General features: G+C 42.4%; 1 protein-coding gene across 4 annotated transcripts in view; it reads left to right on the top strand.

Moving 5' to 3' along the window:
* The window catches only part of wdr93 (WD repeat domain 93), a 65,320-nt gene that overhangs the window by 4,250 nt on the left and 41,493 nt on the right, over positions 1–19,577 (top strand). For all 4 annotated transcript variants that reach the window (XM_033050202.1, XM_033050203.1, XM_033050200.1 and 1 more), the window contains exons 2-5: positions 1,411–1,705; positions 2,502–2,703; positions 8,625–8,689; positions 9,985–10,063. In XM_033050202.1, coding sequence (XP_032906093.1) covers positions 1,445–1,705; positions 2,502–2,703; positions 8,625–8,689; positions 9,985–10,063 — 607 coding nt within the window. In that variant the 5' untranslated portion in view covers positions 1,411–1,444. The remainder of the gene's footprint in view (positions 1–1,410; positions 1,706–2,501; positions 2,704–8,624; positions 8,690–9,984; positions 10,064–19,577) is intronic.

Here is a 19,577-nt window from a genome sequence, read left to right as displayed (position 1 = left end):
ATGGGAGAGGGGGGGGTTGTGGGGGGATTTGGTGCCAAGGTAAATCTGGGTGTCATCAGCGTAACAGTGGAAGTCCAGATTGAAGTGGCGGAGTATCTGACCAAGGGGGAGGATGTAGATGATGAAGAGGAGGGGGCCGAGTACGGAGCCTTGGGGAACGCCTTGAGTGACTGCGGCTGTAGCAGAGGTGTGGTTGTGGAGAGAGATGAAGTGGGATCTGTTGGAAAGGTAGGAACGGAGCCAGCTGAGTGCAGAGCCTTCAATGCCGAGGTCCTTGAGTCTGGTGAGCAGGATGTTATGGTTCACTGTATCGAAGGCTGCGCTCAGGTCGAGGAGGATGAGGATGTTGAGGGAACCAGTGTCAGCAGAGGTGAGGAGGTCGTTGAGGACTTTGAGGAGAGCAGTTTCAGTGCTATGGAGGGGGCGAAAGCCAGATTGGAGGGGTTCAAGTAGGTTATACGCAAGGAGGTGGGAATGAAGTTGTGACGCAACGATACGCTCCAGGGTTTTTGAAAGGAAGGGGAGGTTTGAGATTGGGCGGTAGTTAATGAGAGAGGAGGGATCAAGACCAGGTTTCTTTAAGATTGGTGTAACGGCAGCAGTTTTGAAAGCGGAGGGGACAATTCCTTGGGACAATGAGGAGTTGAAGAGATTAGTGAGGTAGGGGCAGAGTACGGGGAGGCAGGACTTCAACAGGGGAGTGGGGAGAGGGTCGAGGGAGCAGGTGGTGGGTTTGGAAGAGCTGATGAGTTTGGAGATTTCAATAGGGGTGACCAGGTCAAACTGGGAGAGGAAGCAGTGTGGAGGAGGGGTAAGGAGGTCAGTGGAGATGTTGAAAGGAGGGGCCGTGGTAGGTGGTGGAGTAGATGCTGAGGAGTCGGGTACAGGGGATAAAGATTGATAGATGGTGCTGATTTTATCAGCGAAAAAGTGGAGGAATGAGTTGCAGAGATCCGGAGTAGAGGTAGGGAGAGTGTTGGCTCGAGGCTTGAGGAGGTTGCCCGCTGTGGAGAAGAGGGTTCTGTGGTTTAGGCAGGGATCGGTGAATATGGAGGAGAGGTAGGCAGATTTTGCAGCAATGAGGGCATCTTTGTAGTCAGTGAGGTGGAGTTTGTAAGCTTCAAGGTGGACTGTGAGAGATGATTTCGGTTTCCTCCTACACTCCAAAGACTTACAGGTTTGCAGGTTAATTGGCTTTCTATAAATGTAATTTGGTCCTAATGTGTGTAGGATAGTGTTAATATACAGGGATCGCTGGTCGGCATGGACTCGGTGGGCCGAAGGGCCTGTTTCCACGCTGTATCTCTGAACTAAACTAAACTAAAAATATGAATTATGTGATAGGCTTAAGGGGCTGAGTGGCCTACCCCTGCTACTGTTTTCTGATATATTTGTCTGCTTGTGTTTTAGAGTGTTGAAGAACCAAGGCCATAGAAAGTAAAAGATGGCAAGCAACTATTTTAAGTATCTGGCAGTGCCAACACCTTCTGAGCATAATTGGAATGGCAATGATGAAAACGACTATTATCTACAGGATCCAGAGCAGCTGTTTGATGAATTACCTCAACCTTTCAGGATGATTGATAAATTAATTGGTCGCATCATCGAGAATGCGTGTGAAGTAATTGAAAAACGAGAGGCAGAAAGAGAAGCTGAAAGGTTAAAGAAAAAAATACCTTTGTGTGAATCATCAGAGGAGATTCAGGTGAGTAATTGTGTCTCACAATCTATCAAACATCAATGTTCAATACTACCTTCCTAGATTCATAAAATGTTACCAAAAACAAGTTAGGTCCTCAAACATACTTCATTGAGTAGACTGAACACTCCTTTTTAGGTAGTATTTTTTTTTAACATCATCCAAGTTAAAGATTCCCACTCCCCTGCTTGCACCCCAGTTGGGCACTTCTTGACGATCACTTATGATGTTATGAAGAGGGAAAGATCGATCATCCATGATCGAATGGCGGAGTAGACTTGATGGGCCGAATGGGCTAATTCAGCTCCTATCACTTATGAACAAATGTTCTGCCCTTCTTGCTTAAAGGCACATTTTGTCCATGTACGAATGACCTAATTGTCCTTCAACCAAAAGTTTATCTGTCAAGTGGGGGATAGGTAAAGGTTAACTTAATTACTGAGGTGAACAATGGCACTGGCACTTAAATTACCCAGCTTATTTAAAGCAGTTATTTAACACAAGTGTTTTAGACGTCCATGCAATTGTGTGATTATGGTTTGAGGTAGTTGCAGGGAGGCTCTTTAATTTCTCTGGGAGATAGACATGGCAGGCCAGTCATCTCTTCCTGAGCTGCTTAATGTCTTCCTGGCTGATTGCAATAATAAAAAAACAATTATTCAAGATATTTTAGTGCATTGTGATTCATGCTAAGGGCAAGCTTTTCAGTCTGTTAAAAGGTTGTGTAAAAATTAATAATTCAGTCATGTTTCTTGGCCATTGCTATATTGCTGTTTCTCTGTTCCTTTATTTCTTTGAGCAGGTTGCTGGCAATGTAAACTGCCTTGCAAGTTCTGCGGATGGAAGTTATATTTTTGCAGGGCTGTCTGAGGGAGTGGCAGTTCTGAGCATGGGGGATCACACCGTTAAAACTATTTGGAAGACAGAAGATGTTGAGATTGTTGCACTTCAAGTAAAAACTGTTGGAAACCAGCTTTATCTGCTTGCTGCTGTGGATGACATGGGTATTTATTGAAACATCTTCATTGCTTAATAGTCTATTTAACTATCCCTTGTGCCAGTATCTGATTCCTTGCCAATGTTTTTTTTGTTGTCATTTTTAACATGACAGATGATGCAATTTATTAGTTCTTTGCTCGTAAAGAATGTCACAGCATACTGATTTTCACTTGTATATAATGCAGATCCTATTGAGATCTTGGCTAGATTTCTCCATTCCTGACTCACAAGCAAAGACACTAACTATAATACCTCACATAAAAAACAGAAATCAATGGAGATATTCAGGTCAGACACAAAACGCTGGAGTAACTCAGCGGGTCAGAGAGCATCTCTGGAGAAAAAGAATAGGTGATGTTTCGGGTCGAGACCCTTCTTCAGGAGATCAAGCAGCATTTGTGGTAAGAGAAACAGAGTTAGTGTTGAAGGTTTAAGACTGGTGTCAGGGATTATGGGGAGAAAGCAGGAGAATGGTGTTGAGAGGGAAAGATAGATCAGCCATGATTGAAGGGTGGAATAGGTGTGATGGGCCCAATGTCTTAATTCTGCTCTTACAACTTATGAACTTATGAAGGCCTGTTTTAAAAACTGTAATGCCTCAATGTCCTAGTCTATAAGGATAGATATTGCCAATTTCATGGTTCAATTTGTTCCACCGTGGTTTTCTTTTTCCCTTTCCTTCCACACTAGAGAAGGCAGAATTTTTGCACTTCGGCCGCAATAAATGTGCTAAATCGTGTTAATATGCTCTCTGAGGTATGCTGAAAATATTTAAATGCTTTATAGTACGTCATTGCTACTGAAGTGCAACTTGTAGTTTGCAAGCCACATATACAGTGATTCATGTGAAACTAATCAGATGGTTTCTAAAAATACCTTTGGTACAGTTTTAGAATTAACCAAATTTTGAAGCAGAACATCAGGGCGAGACGACAAGCTTGTTAGATTTTGTGTTCAGAGCTTAAATTTAAGTAGAATTATGTTTTCTCCAAATATGTCTAAATATGCTTAACATTAACAGCAGCAATATTGATCTTCTTGAGTCTTTATCAAAGACTCAGTAAAGTTATTAATGAAGTGGGGGTGCAACATGGTTTGAGGTAAAGCAAAGTAAGAAAAAAGTCTCAAGCCGAATCGTCGTCTATCCATTCCCTCTACAGATGCTGCTTGACCTTCTGAATCCCACTAGCACTTCAAGATTCCAACATTTGAAGTTCCTTGTGTCCCCTATAATTGGTTTCTCCAAGCTGTAGTTAATCATATTACATTAAGAATCTGATCATCTTTACCTGTCTGAAGAAGGGTCCTGACCCGAAATGTTGTCTGTTCACTTGCTCCACAGATGCTGCCTGACCCACTCAGTAGTCCAACACTTTGCTTTTTGCTCAAAGTTCCAGCATCTGGAGTCTTCATCTTTATACATCTTATGTCCTTGACTTTTAATGGACATTTCTAGCGACTGCCAATTACTTTCCAAGTGTTATTATGGCATATATAATGTCACAAATGGAGGCAGTTAAGCCCTTCAGGTCCACACCAGTCCCTTAGGGGAGTAATCATTATCCTCATTCCTCCTCTCATTCGTTCCATTTCTGCAACTCGATCGCATTCCATCATCTCCTCTTTGATTATCTTTGCATTTAACTGCACAGAAAGTTAACAGAGAGAATGTCCAGACTCCACGCACCTGGAGTCAGGAGCTATGTCGGGTCCTTGGAGGTGTGAGACAGCCATAACTGTGCCGTTGTTTGACACCTTGTAAAAGACCTACTACCACAGATAATTCTTGTGCACCATGGAGAACTTCCATTAGAAATTAGTTGCAGGAGTAGGCCATTCGGCCCTTCGAGCCTGCACCGCCATTCAATATGATCATGGCTGATCATCCAACTCAGTATCCCGTACCTGCCTTCTCTCCATACCCTCTGATCCCCTTAGCCACAAGGGCCACATCTAACTCCCTCTTAAATATAGCCAATGAACTGGCCTCGACTACCCTCTGTGGCAGGGAGTTCCAGAGATTCACCACTCTCTGTGTGAAAAAAGTTCTTCTCATCTCGGTTTTAAAGGATTTCCCCCTTATCCTTAAGCTGTGACCCCTTGTCCTGGACTTCCCCAACATCGGGAGCAATCTTCCTGCATCTAGCCTGTCCAACCCCTTAAGAATTTTGTAAGTTTCTATAAGATCCCCTCTCAATCTCCTAAATTCTAGAGAGTATAAACCAAGTCTATCCAGTCTTTCTTCATAAGACAGTCCTGACATCCCAGGAATCAGTCTGGTGAACCTTCTCTGCACTCCCTCTATGGCAATAATGTCCTTCCTCAGATTTGGAGACCAAAACTGTACGCAATACTCCAGGTGTGGTCTCACCAAGACCCTGTACAACTGCAGTAGAACCTCCCTGCTCCTATACTCAAATCCTTTTGCTATGAAAGCTAACATACCATTCGCTTTCTTCACTGCCTGCTGCACCTGCATGCCCACTTTCAATGACTGGTGTACCATGACACCCAGGTCTCGCTGCATCTCCCCTTTTCCTAGTCGGCCACCATTTAGATAATAGTCTGCTTTCCTGTTTTTGCCACCAAAATGGATAACCTCACATTTATCCACATTATACTGCATCTGCCAAACATTTGCCCACTCACCCAGCCTATCCAAGTCACCTTGCAGTCTCCTAGCATCCTCCTCACAGCTAACACTGCCCCCCAGCTTAGTGTCATCCGCAAACTTGGAGATATTGCCTTCAATTCCCTCATCCAGATCATTAATATATATTGTAAATAGCTGGGGTCCCAGCACTGAGCCTTGCGGTAACCCACTAGTCACTGCCTGCCATTGTGAAAAGGACCCGTTTACTCCTACTCTTTGCTTCCTGTTTGCCAGCCAGTTCTCTATCCACATCAATACTGAACCCCCAATGCCGTGTGCTTTAAGTTTGTAAACTAATCTCTTATGTGGGACCTTGTCGAAAGCCTTCTGGAAGTCCAGATACACCACATCCACTGGTTCTCCCCTATCCACGCTACTAGTTACATCCTCGAAAAATTCTATAAGATTCGTCAGACATGATTTACCTTTTGTAAATCCATGCTGACTTTGTCCAATGATTTCACCACTTTCCAAATGTGCTGCTATCCCATCTTTAATAACTGACTCTAGCAGTTTCCCCACTACCGATGTTAGACTAACTGGTCTGTAATTCCCCGTTTTCTCTCTCCCTCCCTTCTTAAAAAGTGGGGTTACGTTTGCTACCCGCCAATCCTCAGGAACTACTCCAGAATCTAAAGAGTTTTGAAAGATTATTACTAATGCATCCACTATTTCTGGAGCTACTTCCTTAAGTACTCTGGGATGCAGCCTATCTGGCCCTGGGGATTTATCGGCCTTTAATCCATTTAATTTACCCAACACCACTTCCCGGCTAACCTGGATTTCACTCAATTCCTCCAACTCCTTTGACCCCTGCTATTTCCGGCAGATTATTTATGTCTTCCTTAGTGAAGACGGAACCAAAGTAGTTATTCAATTGGTCCGCCATATCCTTGTTCCCCATGATCAACTCACCTGTTTCTGACTGCAAGGGACCTACATTTGTTTTAACTAATCTCTTTCTTTTCACATATCTATAAAAACTTTTTCAGTCAGTTTTTATGTTCCCTGCCAGTTTTCTTTCATAATCTATTTTTCCTTTCCTAATTAAGCCCTTTGTCCTCCTCTGCTGGTCTCTGAATTTCTCCCAGTCCTCCGGTATGCTGCTTTTTCTGGCTAATTTGTACGCATCATCCTTCGCTTTGATACTATCCCTGATTTCCCTTGTTATCCACGGATGCACTACCTTCCCTGATTTATTCTTTTGCCAAACTGGGATGAACAATTTTTGTAGTTCATCCATGCAGTCTTTAAATGTCTTCCATTGCATATCCACCGTCAACCCTTTTAGAATTAATTGCCAGTCAATCTTGGCCAATTCACGTCTCATACCCTCAAAGTTACCTTTTTTTAAGTTCAGAACCATTGTTTCTGAATTAACAATGTCACTCTCCATCCTAATGAAGAACTCAACCATATTATGGTCACTCTTGCCCAAGGGGGCACGTACAACAAGAATGCTAACTAACCCTTCCTCATTACTCAATACCCAGTCTAAAAATATGATATTACCTATTTTAAATGTACATCATCACCTATATCTCTCGGTTTCCTTATCCCTAACTAGTCTGAAGAAGGGTTTTGACCCGAAAAGTCACCCGTTCCTTCTCTCCAGAGATGCTGCTTGTCCCGCTGAGTTACTCCAACTTTTTGTGTCTATCTTCGGTTTAAACCAGCATCTGCATTTCCTTCCTACACATTTAATTTCTTGAGACCTGGTCATTTTATTACTATTACCCTTAAGCCTAAAGCCATACCTTTGTCTGTGTTATTTGCATCAGAGCTGTCTTAGGATGCCCTGCATAATTGAATTGGCTTAGCATGTGGAGTGATCTCATTGAAAGGTCCTCAAGCTGATACTAAAAGATCCACTGAAACATTAAAACACCTTTAAAACTTTTTGCCTTAAAACTATGCCCTCTAGTCTTTGTCATTTCCATCCTGGGAGAAAGGTTCTGACTGTCCACTCTATTTATGCCTCTCATAATTTTATATACTTCTATCAAGTCTCCCCTCAGTCACCGATGTTCCAAAGAAAACAATCTAAGTTTGTCTAACCTCCTTACAGTCTATACTGTCCAGGCAGCATTCTGGTAAACCTCTTCTACACCCTATCCAAAGTTTCCAGATCTTTCCTGTAATTGGACGACCCGAACTGTACACAATTCTCCAATTACTTCAAGTAATCCTTTCTTTCCCTCGCTCTCCATCCCTCCCCCTTCCCAGTTCTCTGACCAGTCTTACTGTCTCCGACTACATTTTATCTCTGTTTGCTTTGTTGTTACCTTCTCCCAGCTAACAATGATCTATTCTACATTTTCCTTGATCTCCATTCCCTTTGACCTGTTTTCACACCTTCACACTTCCTTATCTATGTATCTCCCCCCGACGCAGTCTGAAGAAGACTCTCGACCCGAAACGTCACCCATTCCTTCTCTCCATGGATGCTGCCCTGAGTTACTCCAGTATTTTGTGTCAGTACGCAAAGTCTACTGCCTAACCAAAGTCCTATAAAGCTGTATCGTGACCTCTTCACTCTTATACTCAATGCTCCGACCAATTAAGTCATAATATACAGTCATATGCCTTCTTTCCCACACTATCTACTTGTACTGTACACTTGCAGCTATAAACTTGGACCCCAAGAAGCCTCTGTACATAGATGCTGTTAAGGGTCTTGCCATTAACTGTATACTTTCCCTTTACATTCAACCTCCCAAAAGTTAAACACCTCACACTTTTTCAGATTAAAATCCATCTGTGATTTCTTTGCCCAATGTATAAATATAATATTTTGATGAGGTTTTGTTTGAACATTTAAATTGACAATATCCTTCAAATATTGATTAACCTGCTGTGCATTATCAACATTTCCTGCTTTCATTACAAATTTCCTACTCCAGTTTAAAGGGTATGTCCCACTTTCACGACTTAATTCACGACCGTTTTTACTCGTGGACATTTTTCATCATGCGGAAAAAACGCCCCGACCTACTTGATGCCACGAGTGCCTACGACTAGTATCACAACCTGCTACGACCTACCTACGACCTCATGCCGACCATGCTGCGAGTATGTCAAGGGCGAACTCGGCCGAGGTCGGGAATTAGGTCATGAAAGTGGGACAGGGGCTTAAGTAATTATGGTGTGTCCTTCATAACAAATTTACAATGCAGTACAACTTCTTACGCAACATAATTTTTTTTTTATCAAGGATTTGTTCGTATGTATTTTGTGACAATCTAAATTTTTCTCTCTCATTTTACAATTTAGGTTTGGCACATCTTCTTTTCTATTATGATGACATGTTTTCCTCAATAAAAGTTTTCAATGCGTTTGTAAGTCTTTTTATCATGTGAATTCTGTAAATAGATTGTAGTTCATTTTCAATTAGCTTTGAATCAATAAGATTCAATGGTTGAAACCAGTCTATGCTTGGTTCGCCGAATAAGTCGAGGAGACAGCTGGGGAATAACAGTTCACATTATCAATCCTTCCTTGGAGAGATGCACCTCTTTACCCTAGATATTGGATCAATTTGTGCCTGTTTTTTATACAGTAAGCAAGGAATTGCTTAGGTCAATTCCCTGATAGGCACCATTACATAATTAAACGGCCACTAATGCATTTAACCTGAGGTATTTTATTTGCAATTATTTTCAGATAAAAGCATGCACATCAGGAAATTGACATGCTCTGTTCACCTCAGCTAGTCGATGTTTTTCCAGTGTCACTAATGCCTCAATGATATCATAAGCCATCCATTTACTCCTGTATTATTATAAACTGAAGCTTTTGGTGCAGCCTATAGCCTTTATTGAATTGTCAGGAAACAAACTGAAGCACATTGAGCTGAGATCACTGGTGTGACATTTCTGTTACCACTTCCGTGACTGATGTCTTGCAAACAATATCTGCTAGCCTCAGTCTTTAGTGTCCAATGATTTGAAATCTCACTGTTGATTGTTCCTTTAATGACAGCAGCCTTTTTATATCGTTCAGAAATGAACAGAAGGCTCCGACCTCTACTTTGTTAATCAATTCCTCACAATAGCATGCGGCTTGGAATACTATGTAGAAAATCACTAGACCATGTTCTTCTCTCTTCTTTTGTTCAGTTGATTTATAGCAAGTACTAAGGCTGCAATATGTCCATGATATGATGTGTGCCTGTGCAAAAACGCTCTATAAAAATAACCAGTGTAAAGGAGTATTGATAACGTAGCCACCAGAATTGAACAAGTATCTCAACTACTAAAGGGTCAGATAACCAATAGTGGGAGAATTTAAGGAAAGTGACAAAAAATACATTCCAACGAGAAATAGCAAATCAGTGTAAGTAAAATTTGTGGATTCTCCCTTGGTCCACAAGGAAAGATTTGTCTTGCACAAATTCCCAATGAACACCCATTTTGCAGGGCTGACGTTTGTCACTTTTACAGTATAAAAAGTTCAGTAAAAGTATCTATGTGCCTGCATATGTTTCAGATTTAAAACACTAACGAAAATTCACTTTCAATTTAATCTTTGGGTTGAACATTCATTGTTACTTTATAAAACTTAAATGCATTAAAATACTTGACTGAATGAAGCAAAACATGATAAATTATTACTGTTTTCATTGTTTTTTAAGGAAAATATAAGTGAAAGAAACACATGCAGCAAATTTGAGTTATCAGATGGTGGGGACTATGCTGGTGTAACTCTTGAAGGTAAAGAATTCTATAAATTCCTGTATGTTCCTTGATGCTACTAATCTATCTAGTTTTTATTTCATTAGGCTGGAAACATAAAAATATTGGCAGCCTTCAATGCTGCCACTAATTTGAAGTGGTTTAGATGTGCTGAAAAAGCATAATTTTCAGCTATAAAACACATTTATCTTTCCTAATGTGTTCCTTGAGGCAATATGGTCGCAATCTTCAAATTAGAGCAATTGTGAAACATTTAGAAATGCAATTGTACCAAGGGTGATAGAAATCTTTACCAAATGATTAATCTGCCACATCAGCTGAAATATTTGGCCAACATTGATATACTTTTGTGAGTTAAGGCCTGTCTCACTTAGGTTATTTTTTAGGCAACTACAGGTGACTAGGCTGTCGCCACATGGTTGCCAGGTTGTCACCTGTATGGTTGTGAGTAGTCTCCTCAGTTGCCCAAAGAATCGTAGTATCTTTCTGGCCGCCGCTGGATTTACAACATGTTCAAAAAATGTTGGCGACAATGGGTTGACGCCAATGAGCGTAGCTTGATTTATCCTGACGTACGTGCTGTCGTAGGTTGTCGCCAGGTGACGATGGTTGTCGCCGGTGCTGACTTCGGTGAATTCCATTGGTGACTACCTATGTCAACCGGCGACAGGTACCGGCAACTGAATTGTCTTCACTTGTCGCTGACAGGGTCGTAGCTTGTTGTCGCTTGTCGCGGGTGGACGTAGGTTACTTCGGTTGTCATCGGTTGTCGCCTGTGTGGTCGTAGGTGTGGTCGTAGGTGGACATCCTAATGGGTCGCCGGTTGCCGGTAGCTTGACGTCGACTAGATGGTAGGTTGTTGTAGCTTGTCATAGACATTGTTGTAGGGGGGATCCAGTTGCCGATTTTTCGGCAACCTGCTACGACTGTGACAGTCACCGGCAATCGCCTAAAAAATCGCCTAAGTGGGACAGGCCCTTTAAAGATATTGAAAGATGAGGATGACATGTAAATAAATATAATTGAGGTCCAGCTCGGACAACTATGAATTTCTATCAGAAGAGTCTGAAGAGACTGAGTAGTCTACTTCCACTCCCTAGTAACATATGTTGCCAAATTCTACTTAAAGAGCAAAGAGGGAGCAATTTTTTTTCTTTACAAACTGAAGTTGAATATGATTGAAAAACATAAAAAGTTTGGAAATAACAATTCACAGTGCCCTTCATTCATCTTCCCAAGCAGTTATTTATTGTGTTGTGATCTCAACCCATATTGGAGTCCCACTCTTCAGCTTTTTTTTTATGTGAGGGAGAATCAGAGAACTAAAAGTGGTGATTGAGAGGTTTTTGAAGAAATAAGGCAAAATAGTTTTTTTTTTAAATTCCTTCTGATGTCAACCTAAATTTATTGTTCCTTTATTTGTATTCATGATATTTTCTGCTATTATCCTGATTTACTTCAAAGAAACAGGTATTTAGGATTTACTCTACTTGACCTATTACAGTTTGCATGCTTCAAGGAGCTTTCTCCTACTTCACTCGTGTTCACAAATAAATTCTTCTTCTTCCTACTCCTCTTGGATAAATGAACAATTCTTGTTCTCTGAACCCAAGTCCTTCAACCCTGTCATCAATATTTGTTCAGTTTCCAGTTGGAGAATTGTCTTCATGTTCTTGAAGATGTTACTGAGGAGAGCATTATATCTGAGAAGAGCATAAGGAAAATGTCCTTGCTTTCTTTGATAACTAGATATAATAAAAGATAATAATATAAGAGACATGAAGACAATTCTTAAATTGGAAACTAGACAAATATGGGTGACAGGGTCAGTTGGTGTTAAAGTTAATGAAATCAATGGGTTCTGCACGTGTGCAGGAGGCAGCACTGATCCAATCATCGATGTGGTGGAGAAAGAGTTGAAGGATGGTGCCGGAATATGTTTGGAACAAGGATTATTCAAGGTAACTGACAAAAAGGCAAGTAGAGCTGGGACCTGTTCTAGTGCCCATGGCTACTCCTTTAACTTGGAGAAATTGAGAGGAGTCAAAGGAGAAGGATGGTCCACCACGTGGAGGGGAGTGAAATTGATTGAGTCTCTGATTATGGAAGAACCGCCATGTATCTTTACACTGTAAATGGATCAATTGTAATCATGTATTGTCTTTCTGCTGACCGGTTAAGCCCCTGTCCCACTTTCCCGAGTTACTCACGAACTCTCCTGAGTTTTCCCCTTGATTCAAACTCGGAGAATTACGGTAATGGCCATTCATAGGTACTCGGGGCTATTTTTTTTACTCGTGGACATTTTTCAACATGTTGAAAAAATGTCCCAATTTACCTGATACCTCGAGTGCCTACGGCTGGCATTACAGCCGCTATGAAACATCTACGGACTCCTGCGGCCTCCTACGAGCTCGCTACCGACATTCCCCGACATTCCCCGAGTTCGAATCAAGGGGAAAACTCGGGAGAGTTCGTGAGTAACTCGGGAAAGTGGGGCAGGGGCTTTAGCATGCAACAAAAGCGTTTCACTGTTCCACGGTAGACGTTACAATAAACTAAACTGACATGAAGGGCCTTGAGGCCTTCCTGGTGGTGGATGGAGGCATAAAGGGACTGGACATCCATGGCAAAGATGGAGGCCCGGAAACTAAAAGTCATTGTAGAATGGAAGGTTTGGAAGGGACTGGACGAGGGGTCGGTAGAATCAATGTATTTGGAGATGAGTTCTGTGGGGCAGGAGCAGGCAGAAAACAATGGGTCTTTTCAATTTCCTTTTAAAAATATTTTAACATTGCTCTTGTAGGACATTGACATTTCTCGGTATTGCTTTACACAATATATATATATTTTTTGCAATTTTTTGTGATTATACCATGAATACCATACCGTGCTGACATGTATAATATATTACTCACCAGCAACAACAAGCTATAAAAACAATAATCGCACCAAGATAGACCACATTCACATGATGATCTGCAGTGAATCATCTCTAAGATTGAGAGGACAGTGTTAAGCCTGTATACTCACCGGTATGAATATTGATTTCTCTAATTTCATGTAACCCTTATCATGCATTCCCACTTTCTCCATCCCTCTCCCACCCTAGTAGTCTTGCAAGTTGCACTGTTCTTATCCCTTCGTATCCCTACTCCACAGCCAACAATGGACCATTGTGGGGTCTTTGACTATCAGAGCAATCTCTGCTTTGTTCTGCACCTTTTCATGCCTCGAGTTTCCCTTTCCCCTGACTCTCAGTCTGAAGAAGGGTCTCGACCCAAAACGTCACCTATACCTTTTCTCCAGAGAGGCTGCCTGACTCGCTGATTTACTCCAGCATTTTGTGTCAACGTTCAGTGTTAGCTCTTTGTACCGGCTGCTAATTACCTGGTTTCTGAACAAGCTACCAAGTGATCTATGAAAATATTAAAGTTTATTTCAAAGGTTTAAGTTGCAGTTATATGGCAGTTATTGGAGTCTTTTGGTGTAAAATCTGCATTTATGGTTCAATTACTGCTCATGAAAACGTATTTCATCAAAAGCAGTTGGCATGGTGGTGCATCGATTAGTATTACTGCCTTACTGTTCCAGGGATCTGGGTTTGATCCTGACCTCGGAGGCGGTCTGCATGAAATTTGCACATTCTCCCCACGTCCGAATGGGTTTCCTCTCGCATCCCAAAAATATGGCTACCACTCAGTCCCCATGCCTTGGGGCACCTCCCACAGCCAACCTTGGAACACCCAGAACACCACCGAGGTCACGTGAGGCAGGGCCCAACCCGCTCACTGGCACCATTAATTCTCTGCATCCCTCATCGCCTCCATCTTGAATCTATTATTCTCTGGTATCTCACTTTCGCATCCACTCCCTGCACACTAAAGACTTACAGATGTCAGTTAACCTACCAACTTGCACATCCTTGGGTTTCTGGGAGGAAACCGAAGCAACCGGAGGAAACCCCTGGCAGCCACAGAGAGATCGTGCAAACTCCACACAGGCAGCAGCTGAGGTTGGGATGGAATCCAGATCTCTGACTATGTGAGACAGCAGCTCTACCATCTGCGCCACTGGGCACGGTTGCTTCCCACTTTGGTGACAACCTTCAGGTCCCATCGACGTCGTAGATCCGGCCAACAAAAGTGATATCTTCAGTAAACATAAAGCTCTGGTTGATATTATACTTAACCACACAGTCCTGGATGTACAGGGAATATAGCAAGGCATTAAGCTACTCTGAGGGGTACAAGTGTTGAAGGTGGATGGAGGAAATGTTATGGCTAATTTCAACCAACTGAGGTCTACTGGTCAAGTAGTTCAGAAGTTAATTATAGATGGAGGCCCCAAGGCGTTTGGGAATGAGGTATTTTGATATTATGTAGAAACAATGAATTACAGATGCTGATTTACAGAAAAGACACAACGTGCTGTAGTAAGTCAGCAGGCCGAATGGCATTATGGTATTGTGGATAATGAATAGCATTCTGAAGTAGGTATTCTTATTGTCAAGGTGATCGAGGTGAAAGTAACGCAAGCATGATGATGTTCCCTGTTTACCTGTTTTTCCTGTATACATGCATGTTGCAGGGTGTAGGTTGTCCTACAATGGTGCATATGTGGGTCATTATCAATCCTTCATTATTTACACGTTTCAATACTTAATTATACTCGCGTTTCAAACTCTGTTTAGAAGTCAGCAGAAACAGCACTGACAGATTTACTGACCAATTTCGTTCAGTGACACATACTGAATGAGGAAATATTTTAACACCCATGATCCACATTTTCCTCTCCTAGGTCCAATATAACAAGATGGCACAGTGGCGCAATGGTAGAGTTGCTGCCTTATGCCCCTGTCCCACTTGGGAAACCTCTGGAGACTTTGCGCCCCACCCAAGGTTTCCGTGCGGTTCTCAGAGGTTGCAGGTGTTTGCCGGAGGTTGCAGGTAGTGGAAGCAGGTAGGGATACTGACAAAAACCTCCAGGAACCGCACGGAAACCTTGGGTGGGGCACCAAGTCTCCAGAGGTTTCCGTTCAGGTTTCCTAAGTGGGACAGGGGCATTACAGTGCCAGGGACCCGGGTTTGATCCTGACTACAGGCGATGTCTGTACGGAGTTTATACGCTCTCCCTGTGACCACGTGGGTTTTCTCCTGGTGCTCCCGGTTTCCTCCCACACTTCAAAGATGTGCAAGTTTGTAGTTTAATTGGCTTTGGTAAAAATTGTAAATTGTCCCTAATGTGTAGGATAGTGCGAGTGTATGGACCAAGACTGGCCAGCGCAGACTTGGTGGGCTGAAGGGCCTGTTTCCACACTGTAGTTCTAAAGTCTAAAAAGTGGCATCCTTGAGTGAAAAAACTGGCAGGGGAGGAGAACGGTCAAAATAACTGGTGGGCTGAAATAAGTAACACCATAGAAATTCACTAAATTGCAGAGATCAAAGCACCATGTGGGAGAAAATTGCCCAGCATTTTGCATGTAATTTTACACAACAATCCTGAGGAAAATGATGTAAAAAATCTTATCTATATATAGGTAGGAAAGAGCTGCAGAAGCTGGTTTAAATCAAAGGTAGATACAAAATGCTGGAGTAACTCAGCAGGACTGGCAGCATCTCTGGAGGGAAGGAATGGGTGACCTGAAACTGAGAAGGAATGGGTGACCTGAAGGAATGCTGCCTGTCCCACTGAGTTACTCCAGCATTTTGTGTCTACCTTCTCTATATATTTCTTCCACAGTATACCTTTGTCTTATTGTGAACAAGAAGTTTGATAGATTAAGATAATTCTATGTTCCTCGCAGTATCAAGCACTCCCTCATCAAATCTAAACTGCTGGAACGATGTGGAATTGGCATTTATATTTGTTATGAATGTTACTTCCCGTGTTGTTGCAGAATGTTCCTGATGTTGCAGAATGCAGTTTTTTTACTCGGGTTAGGGAAATCAAGAACCAGTGGACATAGATTAAATGTGATAGGGGAAAGATTTAATAGGAACCTAATAGCCCTGTCCCACGGTACGAGTTCATTCCAAGAGCTCTCCCGAGTTTGCCCTGATTCGAACTCGGAGATTTACGGTAATGGCCACTTGTCGGTACTCGGGGCTCTCGTGGACATTTTTCAACATGTTGAAAAATCTTCATGTGTCTTCTGTTGCTTACCTGCCATTAGCGAATCTTCCCGAGTACCTGCCATTAGCGTTACGAGCTGCTGTGACGTCCCCGAGCACCGACGTACCCGCTACGTTCATTATCCGTCTTACCGCGAGTTTGATTTTTTTTTTAACTCACGAGAGCTGAATGAACTCGTACCGTGGGACAGGGCTTTAACACATAGAGGATTGTGGATATTTGTATGAGCTGCCAGAGGAGGTAGTTGAGGCAGGTCCAATGACGACATTTAAAAGACATTTGGACTGGTACTGTACATGGATAGGAACGGTTTAAAGTGATCTGGTACAGAGACTGGTAAATGGGACTTGGCTTAGATGGGGCATCTTGGTCGGCAAGGACGGGTGGGGCTGAAGAGCCAGTTTCCCTGCTGTATGACTCTGACTCCAGGACTCTCTAAGTAGTTTAAATAATTTCTCCACCAAACTCTCAATTGTGATTATTCCATAAAATAAGCAGGTTGAATCTAATATCGTTCATCCTAGTGCTCGTTTATAACCAATATATCACACAATGGCAACGATGCTCCTCCCATTGAAAAGATTTCCATCCCCATTGAATATGTTCTTATACCTGTCATTAATGGAGAAGCGGAAATGGTCAAGCGCCCAGTTCCCATGCGTAAATATTTTCACCCCGTTCATTCCCTCTCTCCCATCTCCTGTCGGGCAAAATATACAAAAGCGTGAAAGCACGTACCACCAGATTCAGGAACAACTTCTTCCCCATTGTTATCAGACCACTGAACGGACTTCCTATAAACTAAAGTGTAATTCCATACTCCCAACCTACCTCATTTGTGAACCTTGAGCATTATTTTTATCAGCGCTTTCTATGTAACTATTGAAGTGAGACCAGGCAGGTTGAGCAAAGTAATTTTTTATTCACAGAAAAAACGGAACTAAAATTCATGAATACCGCGTGCCTGACCGAGCTAACAAACATAGGTCCTGTCCCTGGGAGGAGCGTTGAAGCTAAAATCCCGCGAACAATGACCGTGCTGACCAATGACGAGGGTTCTGACTTCCCCAACCCACCACCAGGTGCCGCTACACTATAATTATAAAGAAACCACATCAGCGCCTCTACTTCCCGAGAAGACCACGGAGAGTTGGTATGGCAAAGAGGACTCTCTCGAACTTCTACAGGTGCACAGTAGAGAGCATGCTGACTGGTTGCATCGTGGCTTGGTTTGGCAACCTGTGCGTCCAGGAGCGGAAAAGGCGGCAAAAAGTTGTAACCACTACCCAGTCCATCATCGGCTCTGACCTCCCCACCATCGAAGGGAACTATCGCAGTCGCTGCCTCAAAAAGGCAGACAACATCATCCATGACCCTCACCATCCTGGCCACACACTCATCTCTCCGCTACCGTCGGGCAGAAGGTACAGGAGCCTGAAATCTGTTACATCCAGGTTCAGGAACAGCTGCTTCCCCACAGCCATCAGTGCTGAAGCAAAGCAAGAATTTAATTGTCCTATCTGGGACACACGACAATATACTCTCTTGACTTGACTTGACTTGCTGTAACACTATATTCTGCACTCTGATATTTTTCCTCCGTGTTGTATCTGGTGTATTGGTTGATTGTACTCATGTATGGTATGATTTTGACTGGGTAGCGTGCAGACTACGTTTTTTCACTGCATCTCAGTATGTAACAATAATAAAGCTATGTTAATTATTGGAACAAAATGCCAGAATATAAACCAGGCACCAAGCGAATAAGTCTTATGTTGGCTGAGCTCAATTGGAAAAATTGAGGATTCAATTGCTACTCCAATATTTGAATGTATAATCTATGATGACAATGCAGTGTAGTGCTGAATGCTAAATGATCACACATTTTGAAATGGGATGTTGAATTCTGATTGTATCTGCCAGTTTAAATGAGTGTCAGCTCTTTCCAGGAAATACTCAACTCTTTTGGTCAATATTTCTTTCTCAACTAAAACCACCAGCACTGAAGTTGGAGGGAGATATTCATGTAGGAGAATTTTCATAAGGTCCCAGATAACATATTCACATTACAACGCTGTTATAATATGATTTCAATACCATTTGAAGTACAAAGATTGTATGATGCCAACAATGAGCAGTACATTCCAATTAACCTATTTCCACAAAACCTGCCATTGGGAGTAATTTCTCGTTCAATAGTTACTGTTTCATTTGCGAGTCTAAAATGACAAAACCATGCAGCATTGTAGGAAGCTGCTTGGCCAAAGCTGAAATGTGACTATAGGATGCTATATTAGTGCATTGTTTCTCTATTTCTTCATGCTTAATAATTAATTTGGTTTAACAAGATCGATGTAGAATCAATTCGTATGAATCAAAATGTCTCTGATTTTTTTTTAGCATAGTTTAGTTTAGAGATGCAACACAGATAAATTCCCTTTTGCCCACCGAGTCCGTGCCGACCTCCATACACCAGCACTATCCTACACACGAGGGACAATTTACAATTTTTTACTGAAGCAAAGTAACCTACATAGCTGTACATCTTTGGAGTGTGGGAGGAAACCGGAGCACCCGGGGAAAATCCATACGGTCACGGGAAGAACGCACAAACTCCATACAGACAGCACCAGTAGTCAGGATCGAACCCGAGTCTCTGGCACTGTAATGCCTCTGTCCCAGTTAGGAAACCTGAACGGAAACCCCTGGAGACTTTGCGCCCCACCCAAGGTTTCCGTGCGGTTCCCGAAGGTTGCAGGTGGTTGCCAGAGGTTGCAGGTAGTGGAAGCAGGTAGGGAGACTGACAAAAACCTCCGGGAACCGCACGGAAACCTTGGGTGGGGCGCAAAGTCTCCAGAGGTTTCCGTTCAGGTTTCCTAAGTGGGACAGGGGCATATGGCAACAACTCTACTGCTGTGCCACCGTGTCGCCCCTTTGGAGCCTGCGTGTATACTCACTACGTTTTCTCATAACTGAGGCCAATGTAACATCTACAATATCTGACGACTGAATTGGAATTTAACCCAGATCTTTTTGTCGTGTATAGTTCAGTTATAACTGTCTTTAAAGACAAAACAAAAGTACAGCAGGGGCAATGAAGAGCGTGCATTATTGCACTGGTTAGCGTGAAGCAACTATTAAATGAAGCAATTTATTTTAAGATTTCCTGAGATAGCATATTTATTTTCTTAAACCAGGAATTGTCCCACTGAATATGAATAGAAACATAGGAAATAGGTGCAGCCGTAGGCCATTCGGCCCTTCGAGCCAGCACCGCCATTCAATATGATCATGGGTTCAACATATCATCAGGTGAACAGCACCTCTGACAATGTATTGTTTGGTTTGCACTGTCGAGTATGGTTTTGCTTTATTGGATTTCGACATATTCCTCCTT

The sequence above is a fragment of the Amblyraja radiata genome, chromosome 34, assembly GCF_010909765.2.
Source record: "Amblyraja radiata isolate CabotCenter1 chromosome 34, sAmbRad1.1.pri, whole genome shotgun sequence".
NCBI classification, from domain to species: domain Eukaryota; kingdom Metazoa; phylum Chordata; class Chondrichthyes; order Rajiformes; family Rajidae; genus Amblyraja; species Amblyraja radiata.
The sequence above is the reverse complement of the archived record's forward strand: the minus strand, read 5'-3'. Positions and strand labels throughout refer to the sequence as shown.